A 10,927-nucleotide genomic window follows, 5' to 3' on the forward strand; every position below is an offset into this window, starting at 1 on the left:
TATAAAAATCTCGGCCTTTTCCTCTTGAGGGTATGCTCTCATTTCGTAGAATAAAAAAGATCTTCGTTTAAAGGTCCAAGAAAATTTTATGAATCAAATAAAGTTAACAAAAATTCAATACCAAAAGTGTCCGTCAATTTTTCATTTTTGACGAGGATCATTTGAGGATGTAATAAGCAAATAAGTCCTTAACATAATATAAATTCTGCAGATTTGCAACCGCTATTTAAAAAATTTTGTAGGAAAACCAAATTATTTATTTTAACACTAGTATTTACACCGTTTTTAAGGCTATTAATTTTGAACAAATTCCGTATCTTGGTCGTAAACAACGAATAATAGAATAGAAAAATATTGTAATATTATTGGAGCCACAAGTCCATAACCATATGTAGACGTCTAGTAGGTTGCAAGGGGAAAAGTCTATTTTGAGTGGCTAGCCACTTGACGCTGGAAATAAATCTGCTGTGATTCTTTAGAATTGCAGGGACTCTCCTTTTCCAAATCAAAACCATTCATTTTTAATGAATGGTTTGATTTTGAAAAAGCAGAGTCCTGAGATTCCAACCAATCACAACAGATTTATTTTCCTTGACGCGGCTGCACCCACTAAAGCCCTCTTGGAACTCATAGCAGCCTAAAAAACATCATATCTTGTGGCGGATCACTGTCATTGCGTTCATCAAGGACATTTCCTGAAGTCTGTGCAACTCATCACACTAAAATATTCCGATCTCTCAACAGTGAGTCGGAATAATAAACCTTATGACCAAGCAATTACTTTGGTTTCATATTGACTTAGAGCGACCTGCATGCCCACTTGGTTTTCAAGTGGACTAGTACATCTAGTGTTATTTATCAATTTAAAATTGCTTCTCTACACTGAAAAAACACCCCTATACCAAATGGTTTCTTCATTTGCATTCCTTCCCCTACTCCTATCCTTCTCTTTCTTTGTTAATGCACAACCTTATGACTACCCGACTGCGGCAGCCCCGACAAACTGGATCAACTCACCTTCTCTCCCACACACCGTACCCACCTCAGATGGGTCAACAGTTCGATCCCTCGTCCTTCGGCTAAATCCTGCTCATTTGGGGCCATCCTTTGCTGCTGGCTTTTACTGTTTCGATCCCTGTAAGAGCTTTTTCCTCTCTGTATTCATAGTTAAGGCAAATAGTGGTGGAGGCATAGTATACGCCTCTCATCCACAAGTCATCTGGTCAGCAAATCGGGCTAACCCTGTTAGCGAAAAAGCCACACTTCAACTGACATCTCATAGTGGTCTAACTCTCCATGACTTTGATGGTTCCCTAGTTTGGTCCACTAGTGGGGTGAATCGCTCTGTGGCTGGAATTAATGTCACGGAATCTGGTAATCTGGTGCTCTTTGATGTAAATAATTCTTCAATTTGGCAATCTTTTGACCACCCTACTGATTCACTAGTGTTGGGGCAAAAATTGCCACAAGGCATGAGGCTTACTGCCAATATTGCCGTCACTAATTGGACTGAAAGCCGGCTGTACCTGACTCTCCTTGCAAATGGGTTGTATGCATTTGTTCATTCAAACCCCCCTCAAATGTATTTTCAATCTCAAATATCTATAAATAATAAGGGAAACAAGTCTGCTTACATGGAATTCAAGAATGGCAGTTTTGTGGTGTTTTCAAACTCTCAGGAAAATTTAATTACAATGCCTAATGCTTCATCTGTTCAGTTCATGAGATTGGAGTGGGATGGTCACCTCCGGCTCTATGATTTCAATGATAGTTCTTGGAACATAGTAGCTGATTTGCTGTATGTTTATCCAGACAACTGTGCTTACCCAACCGTCTGTGGAGATTATGGAATTTGTTCTGATAAACAATCTTGCACCTGCCCCTCTGAAAATTTCAAGCCAGTAGATATTCGACAAGGCAACAAGGGTTGCATGCTGGTGACACCTATCTCTTGTGGAAATATGAAAAACCATGAGCTAATAGCCTTGGATGACATTTCCTACTTCAATTATATTGATAGCAGTTCAATATCATTTAGTCATATCGACGAGGAGAGTTGCAAGCAGTTATGTTTAAGTAATTGCACTTGCAAAGCTGCCTTTTTTCAGTATTATGGTTCAAATTCATCAGACGGCTTTTGTTATTTGCCAGGGGAGGTATTTTCTCTTGAGAATAATCAGCCTGATATGACGCATTATAACTCCTCTGCATACCTTAAGGTGCAACTTACTCCATCACACCCTAATAGGTCGAGAGTATTCCTAGGTTTTACATTGGGAGGTGCAGTTCTTGTGCTCTTGAGCTTGATTATTGGTTTGTTCATAATGTGGTTGAGAAGAAGTGGAGAGGAGCAAGAGGAGGAAGGCATTGATCAATTACCAGGAATGCCAACACGCTTCACTTTCAAAGAGCTACAAGTAGCCACTGAAAACTTTGCTAGAAAGTTAGGAGAAGGTGGATTTGGTACTGTTTTTGAAGGATATTCTCGTGATGAGAGAATAGCAGTAAAACGTTTGGATAATGTTGGACATAAAAAGAAAGATTTCTTGACGGAGGTGGAGAGTATTGGCAATACCCATCACATCAATCTTGTACGGCTGATTGGTTTCTGTGCTGACAAGTCGAATAGGCTGTTAGTTTACGAGTATATGTGTAACGGATCTTTGGACAAGTGGATCTATGGCAGCAATGAGAGTGCTCCTTTAGATTGGCCTACCAGATACAAAATTATAACTGACATAACAAAGGGTTTATGTTATCTTCATGAGGAATGCAGGCAAAGAATTTTGCATTTAGATATCAAACCAGCAAATATCCTTTTAGATGAAAACTTCAATGCAAAAATTTCTGATTTTGGGCTATCGAAGCTAATCGATAGGGCCAAGAGTAGAGTAATGACTGGAATGCGGGGAACTCCTGGATATTTAGCGCCCGAGTGGCTGACAGCAATGGTCAATGAGAAGGTTGATGTTTATAGTTTCGGTGTGGTGGTATTGGAGATTCTATGCGGGAGAAAAAACCTTGATTATTCCGAGAATGAAGAGTGTTCCCATCTAATTGCACTGTTAGAGGAAAAATGCAAGAGCAATCAAGTATTTGATTTGATTGACAAAAATCTCAGTGATGTCAAATTATATGAAAAAGAAATTATGAAAGTAATGGAACTTGCAATGTGGTGCTTGCAATGGGATAGTAGTAGAAGACCTACAATGTCACTAGTGATTAAGATTTTAGAGGGAGCAATGGAGGTGGAAACATCTTTAAATTATAACTTTGTTTCTTTAATGCCAATGATCCCGAATGCAGTGGAACAAGTGGACGAGTCTGCTCCCATTCTAGCTTCGGTGTTGTCAAGCCCTCGATGATATTTTAGCAATACTTTATGGCATTAGGAGCTGAAGATGCATTGTGGGTAGTTTAATTTAAAGTTCATTACCAAGCTCGACCAAGTACTTCTAGAGTTTCTTCACAGTGTGCGGTGTGTACAAGGCAGATTTAGTTTTATTAGTTATGGAATAACAATGTGTAAAATTGGAGCTAATTCTGTTCTATTATTGTGAAACTATTTATATCATGTTACTATCCAGTTGCGTTCAATGCTTAGAAAATAACAGTTGATTTATTTCTTCCAAAAGAAAAGGGAAATATTGAGAACTTTTTCCTAAGAGAAAATAATATTTTGTCTTAAGTTGCCTATGTGCATTCTCCTTCCATCCAGTAATCCCTGTTATCTGGCTAATTGTCGTTGGTAACAGTCAGGTTGTACTGAAAATATGAGAAGAAAAATAATAATGAAAAAAATTATAGCCCATCAGTACAATTTTTTTTTTTGCATAGGAAGACTTGAACAAATTATTGTCAGCAATGAAATTCTTTGCAAAATAACAAAACCTGCTGGGTTTATTAACGATACGAGAACCATATGTGAACACTGAAACATCATGGTATCTATAAGACTATAACCACCTAACTAGTAACTAAAACTCCACAAGTGAATTGCCTCCTTCAAATTGTTAAGTTCTCAATGCATAAATTACTGAGATTTTAGTTTTAAATGGGTAAATGTGATAATTTCAGTTTTAGAAGGTTAAATATGTAAATTTCAGCTCTGAAGGAGTATACATGAAATTTTATTTCTTTAATAATAAGAACACAGTAACTTTTATAGACAATTCTTTGAGATATATGGAGCCGGAAATTTTATGCATATCCTCAGGAAAAAAAAAATTACAAATATGCCTTCGAATTCATTTTTTTTAAACTATCCCAACCGCTTATTTTTCCAGCGTTTTTCTTAAAAAACAGACAAGTTCTGAAAATGCTAGCAGTCGTCTTTTTTTTCATTATTATTTAAGATGCAATTCTATTAGCTTATTACATAAACATCAATGATTTTGCATTGAAACATAGACATATAACTCTGAAGGATTAATTGAGGAGAACATCAATGTTTATGTTTTTTACTTGAACTAATTTCTGTTCAATTTCTCTGTTTCTAACGCTTATACGGTGATATTGGGGTGTATGCTTATATAAGCGTCATTTCAATTCTGACCTTAAAAAAAGTTGCTTTTATTCTGGGATTTTTAGAAACCTTCTTTCGTATACAAATCCTGGTTGTTGCCGCTAAGTTAGGTAAAATTTTAGTCCCAATTCATGTAGGCAATCTGGTGGATAGATACCATGAGTTTTATTGTTTCTGCAGAAGCCAAAAGGTAACAAAGCAGAGTTTGTAGAGGTTGCAAATATTACACAGTTCACAATTTTATGCAAAATAATTCAGAATTCCTATTTAACAGGCAAAACTAAACTGGGCACAATTAAGCACCTTGGACCCAGTTGTAATAGAAACTGAAACGAAAATTTAAATCAATGTCTTAGTTGGATGGTGAATGTTTCTCCCTTCTTCCCAATCTATGTAGCAGAATTAGGTTCTTTGTGGTGTTAAATTTGGGTAAAAGAGTTGATGATGCTGGTATACTGGTATAGGTACAATGATACTGTTGTAGAGGTTGTTTCGTGAATAAAAGATACTAGTAATAATCATTTAGTCGATGTGGTTTCCATGTTGGAAAATCATACAAATCGACAGTTTTTGTAATTAAAACCAATTTCAGCCAAGAAAATGGGCTTATGCCTCACTTTGTTTTTCAAAAAAAATAAAAATACTAGTAATATATTCCATTTAAAAAATATATAATCGTCTTTCAGTTAGAACAGAAACTCTTTTTTTCCTTATTGGCAGAAGAATATTTTGGTTCCTCGAATTATATTAAAAAAGCAACACTTAAAAACAGTAGATATTATGTCGGGAAATCCTGACCAAACCCAGCAAGTTGCAAAAAGGTAAAAACATAACTAATTCTACATGGCTATAGATTGCAAAGTTCATGGAAGAAAAATAAAGTTAGCAATTACGTTACTTTGAGGACAATATGGACATATGTTATACTTGAGACCAATTGTGTAATTTAAAAAATTATTGTGTAATTTAACCAACCTAAAAAGATTATAATAATAATAAAAAAAAAGCTTCCTAGCTATAGCCACCAAACCACAATATCTTCTTCCTTCAATGCTACCAATAACCTCTACATGAGCATCTTCCCTCCTCAAATTTATGAAACCGGTTCGAGTCTCTCAGCACAATCTCCCTCCCAGTCACTTTAGAAACAATTTTTGCAAACTCATGGCAGTCCCCACATACTCTCAAGTCTTTAGCAACGCGAATTGGCCTCCCATTTGCTGAATTCAAAACACCAAATGCGATGGCAAGCTTCTCGCTGTGCCCACAAAGCACCTCCTCCTCCATTCGATTCTCAGCATTAACCATCAATGCATACCTCTTATTTGGAACATACTGCTGCTCTTCTTTCATCCTTTCCATGATATCCTCTATAAATTTATTTATTTTCTCTTTCTGGGGATGCGAGTTTTTGCCAGAAACAAACACTTGAACCTTTCCTCTGGTTTCTATCCAACTACAACCAGGGGATTTCTTAAGCCCACGACCAACTATTCTTTCCTTCAACTTCTTTACCTCTTCCCATTTCTCTGCTTCAGTGTATATATTTGCGAGTAGCACATAAAATCCTGTGTTGTCAGGTTCCAACTCGAAAATTTTCTCAGCAACTTTCTCGGCAAGTTTTACGTCTCTATAAACCCTACAACCGCAAAGCAATGCACCCCAAACAGTTGAATCTGGCTTGATCGGCATTGATTTAATGAACTCATATGCCTTTATGAGGCGTCCAGCACGGCTGAGCAGATCCACCATACACTCATAGTGCTCCAGTTTTGGCTCAATTTGGTACTCATTTCTCATCATGTTGAAAAAGTACCATCCTTCATGTATTAATCCTGAGTGACTACAAGCATATAGTATGGCAGCAAAAGAGACTTCATCAGGTTTCATTCCTTCCTTTCTCATACGTTTGAAAAGAGAAATGGCATCGTTGCCATGGCTGTGCATTCCATACCCAGCTATCATGACCGTCCATGTAATAAGGTTCTTTTCGTAAATTCTGTCAAAAAGCACACGGGCCAGAATAAGTGCACCGCATTTCACATACATGTCCACTAAGGCATTCTCCACTTGGTGGTTTCTGACAAACCCTGACCTTATTACATATCCATGGATTTCTCTACCTCTTTCTAGGCATGAAAGGCCTGCTACAGCTGGGAGTAAACATGCCATGGTGACGGCATTGGGTTTGATTCTCTGAGGAATTTCACTGAACAGGTTGAGCGCATTGTTTGGGAGTCCATTTTTTGAATAACCACCAATTAAAGTATTCCATGAAATAATATTTTTGTTTAAAGTGCTGTCGAATATTGACCTAGCCTCTTCCATATTACCACATTTTGAATACATGTCCATCAATGCATTTGCTACAGAAGTGTTTCGAACCATACCATTCCTCACTGCATAGTCGTGAATACGTTCACCATCTTTGCTTGAGCCTTTAGCTGTGCAAGCATGTAAAACACTTGTGATAGCAAACTCGTCAGGTTTACAGCCTTCTTGCTCCATATCTAAGAATAAATTTATTGCTTGGTCATAGTGCTCTGCTCGTGTATAGACCATGATCATGGCAGTCCATGACACAACACTTCTTTCCTTCATGCTCTTAAAAATCCGAATTGAGTTATCCACATTTGAACACTTGGAGTACATATCAATTAGAGAATTGCACAGCTGAAGTTCAATAATTAGTCCAGATTTTATAGAATATGCGTGAATTGCTCTTCCAATTGAGATATAACCCAGTTCAGCACATGCAGGAAGAACACTTACACATGTGGCTAAATCTATAATGACTCCTTCTAATAACATATCAACAAATAGTTCAATAGCTTTCCTGGATAATCCATTCGACATACAACTGCTTATAACAGTGTTCCAAGATATCACGTCTTTGTGTGGCATTTTGTCAAACAGGTTGATTGCGGTTTCAATTCTCCTCAGTTTAGAATAGAACAACACAAGAGCGTTTCCAACAGCAGTGTGAGACCCAAATCCAAGTTTAATCACATAGCCATGAACCATCACACCTTCTTCAGCACTCAGCAAAGTGGCAAAGCATTTTAAAATGCAAGTGAAAGTGAAGGAATCGGGCTTAATCCCCAAACTGTGCATATGTTTGAAAAGTAATAAGCTTTCTTGGAACCACCCTTTCTTGACATACTCATTTAGCAATAAATACCATGTTAAGATATTAGCTTTATGTGGAATCTCATCAAGCACCCTTCTTGCTCCTTTCAGGTCACCGCATTTCACATACATGAAAACAAGCTTCTGGCCCAATATGGTGTCAATTTCAGAACCAGAAGTGGTAATTATCAAATGGGTTTTCTTCCCATAATCCAAAGATTGTAATTCACCACATAGCTGAAGAATGGAGCAGTAAGCATCTGGACTAATACTGGTGGTGTCACAACCAGAGCTCGTGATAATTTTCATGGCCTCTGTTAGTTTCGCCAAGCTGCAATTTCTAAGAACTTCAGTGTTGAGATCGAGACTTCTCGTATGATGGAGAGGAGGACTGGAGTGTAAAAGTGCAAGCTGTGATTTTGAAGAGAAGGGAGAAAGAAGGGTCTTTGTGTGTTTGTGCAATTTAAATTTACGGTGATTGGTGCCAGTTGAAAGAGAGAGATGGAGAGGAGTTAAGTAAAAAATTGCTGCTGAAGCCATTGAAGGAGCAGCCTGGCGAGAGAGAGAAGCGTGGTCTGATTCGAGAATTTTCGAATTTCTTTGGAAATGCTACAGGTAGAAAGTATTGGATCTTAATTCGGCTCCGGATTCTATTAAGTGGGTTTAATTGTTCAGATAACGGGTCAAGATGGGCACACGTTGGTTAATGGTTATTCTAGTCCGTGCACACCAGGAGCTACGGATGGATTGGTTCGGATTTGTTCCGACTTTGGGTTAAAGCTAGATCGGGCGTTTTCTCGAATTCTGTTGGATCGAATTCCAAGTCGCTGGTTAATTTTCCTTTGTTTTTAGTTTTTACCATCAGATTACTACTAATGGGTCCGACCGATGGATTTCGGATCTGTGCAATCCGTTTTTACGATCAGACCTAAGGTCCAATAAATTTCAAAACCGTCCGATCCACTATAAGATATAAGTTATGTACACATGAAGTTTAAAGTGGGTCGCATACATTTTAAAATAAATTGAACGGTGATTGAACTCATCGGACGGTCCGGATCTAAAAATTAATATTATGTTACTTCAGAGGATATGTATTAATTCGTTAGTGAATAATAAGGTCAAATAACTTATCTTCTTTTTTTCTGGTACAATTAGATTGCATTAAATCTTAGATGGTCAGTTAGTTGGCATTTGGCCAGTTAATTAAAAGAAAATGTTATCTGAACAGAATGATTTATTATTGCATTAATAATGATGCAGCCTTAAGAGAACAAACCATCAATCAATTAATATTCCCCCAATAGCATATAAAATCAAACTCATCAATTACCAGCATATCTTTCTATGTATGCAGCAATTGCATGAGCAACATACACCACATATGTAAACCCCGCATCATAATGATTAAGCAAACTCCATAAGGAAGTCTCTTCTATTGCTGCATTATCACAATTTGCTGGTACCTTCGTGGCCACATTCAACATGGTCTCAGCGCCGCTGTAATTCTTAACTTTTATCGACTTGGCCGCACTGTTCAGCATCGGGACGACATCTGTGTACAACTTCAGGCAGGTTTTCAGGACCTTTTCTCGGTTGATATCTGATGACGAGGAATTCGACAGCAACAGTTGTATGTCTGCTGCTATTACTGTTGCATTTCTGGCCGCTATATTAGATGCAATGATACCCAGGCCATTTAGGTCGGCGGTGAAGCTTCGAGGGTCAGAATCCATGATAGAGTGGCAGAGTTGTGGGCTAATATATGAGGCACCAAGCAAGTTGCATAGCTGGTCGAGATTGGAAGGGGCAGCAAAGTTAGAGAGGGGGTAAGATGAGATGAGGAGGATGACAGAGGAGAAAGAGAAAAGAGAGATTTCCATGGCAACTGTGTATAGGGTGTGTGAGAGAGGGGGGTTGATTGATTGCTTATTTATAGAGTGAAGATTAATTGGTATGCTAATTTCTTAGGATTTCCTTGTTAATTGATAAAAGATTTTATCAATTTGGAGATATTTCTTTTAGGGAAACTTGATCGTGCTTTCCGTATTACACAAAAATTTCTAAAAGAAAATATTCAATTTATACAAAATAACAAACCATATAATAATTATTTGTTGCCATCAGGAAGGTTAGCACGATATATTCTTAATTAGTTGGTACAAAAAAAAAAAAATCTAATGTGTACTGTCATAACATATTAACAAATAAATTGTATAATTTCATATTTAGTAGATTGATCCTAGTATATCAAGTTAATTTTCCAGTTTGGGTAGATTTCAAAATAACACGAAAATCTGGATAGTTTCTGAAATTTCATATTTTTTTGGATATTAATAAAAATTTTGGTCCATCATGCCTCTATTTTTAAAAACTTTAATAACTCAAAATTTAAAACTTAAAAGTCAAAATAAAACAGTTGGATATGATCAACATCATTTTATCTATGCACGTGTAAAAAATTATGATATTTCAACTTTGTTTTGGTTGTCATCAAGAGCTTGTAATAACGTTGATAATTTTTAGACGTTGATTTTTCAACTTACTGATTCACATAAAAAAACAAAATGTGTTAATTTTTTATGAGCACATAGATAAAATAACATAAATCATACTAACGGTTTTATTATGACATTTATGATTTAAATTTTGTGTTATGAATGTTTTAAAAATGGAAGCATGGTGGAGACACAAAAAATAAAAGCATTCAAACCCTCCTATTTATAAAATAGGAGGGATCCAATTATACCTTTTTTGGTGACACCGAATTACACTCTCGATTTTCAAAGTTTTGAAAGTTCAAATAGCCGATCCAAACCGTTCAACATAATGGATGTATTAAAATGTACTTGCAGATTAAATTTTACATTTTTTGGAATTTTTTTACTATTTATTAAAATTTACCCATCTTAATAAATAGTAAAAAAATTCAAAAAAAATATAAAATTTGATCTGCAGGCACATTTTAACATATCCATCATGTTGAACAGTTTGAATCGACTGTTTAAACTTTGAAAATATAGAGTGTAATTCGGTATCACCAAAAAAAAGTGTAATTGGATCCCTCTTCGTTATAAAATTACATATATTAACGTAATGAAATTAACTTCTATATTGCATTGTAATTAAGAGAGGAAGTAGATGGTCCGTAAGTGCATTTAAACTTATTTCAGCGCTATATATATAGCATTGTAGCTGGGCTAGTACTAGGGCTGTCAATGTAGAAACCTGCTTTTCCAAATCCAATCACTCATTTATTTAGAGATTCGTGCA

The 10,927-nt window shown here is 36.4% G+C and overlaps 3 protein-coding genes across 3 annotated transcripts; 1 reads left to right on the top strand and 2 right to left on the bottom strand.

Moving 5' to 3' along the window:
- The first annotated feature begins 883 nt into the window (after positions 1 to 883).
- On the top strand, positions 884 to 3,586 carry LOC144559311 (G-type lectin S-receptor-like serine/threonine-protein kinase SD2-5). Its single transcript, XM_078308322.1, has one exon. The coding sequence runs from the start codon at positions 906 to 908 to the stop codon at positions 3,363 to 3,365; it is 2,460 nt and encodes an 819-aa protein (XP_078164448.1). The 5' UTR covers positions 884 to 905; the 3' UTR covers positions 3,366 to 3,586.
- Positions 3,587 to 5,223: 1,637 nt separating this feature from the next.
- Positions 5,224 to 8,270, bottom strand: DOT4 (Pentatricopeptide repeat (PPR) superfamily protein). The gene has a single exon (XM_078308323.1). The coding sequence runs from the start codon at positions 8,192 to 8,194 to the stop codon at positions 5,579 to 5,581; it is 2,616 nt and encodes an 871-aa protein (XP_078164449.1). The 5' UTR covers positions 8,195 to 8,270; the 3' UTR covers positions 5,224 to 5,578.
- Positions 8,271 to 8,979: 709 nt separating this feature from the next.
- On the bottom strand, positions 8,980 to 9,537 carry LOC144559953 (putative invertase inhibitor). The gene has a single exon (XM_078309120.1). The coding sequence runs from the start codon at positions 9,535 to 9,537 to the stop codon at positions 8,980 to 8,982; it is 558 nt and encodes a 185-aa protein (XP_078165246.1).
- Between the last annotated feature and the right edge of the window lie 1,390 nt (positions 9,538 to 10,927).

The sequence above is a fragment of the Carex rostrata genome, chromosome 9, assembly GCF_964058835.1.
Source record: "Carex rostrata chromosome 9, lpCarRost1.2, whole genome shotgun sequence".
In the NCBI taxonomy this organism is placed as follows: domain Eukaryota; kingdom Viridiplantae; phylum Streptophyta; class Magnoliopsida; order Poales; family Cyperaceae; genus Carex; species Carex rostrata.

What these genes read in the sequence shown, in the direction of transcription:
- DOT4 (XM_078308323.1), bottom strand. Translation starts at nt 8,194, where the DNA reads ATGGCTTCAGCAGCAATTTTTTACTTAACTCCTCTCCATCTCTCTCTT.
- LOC144559953 (XM_078309120.1), bottom strand. Translation starts at nt 9,537, where the DNA reads ATGGAAATCTCTCTTTTCTCTTTCTCCTCTGTCATCCTCCTCATCTCA.
- LOC144559311 (XM_078308322.1), top strand. Translation starts at nt 906, where the DNA reads ATGGTTTCTTCATTTGCATTCCTTCCCCTACTCCTATCCTTCTCTTTC.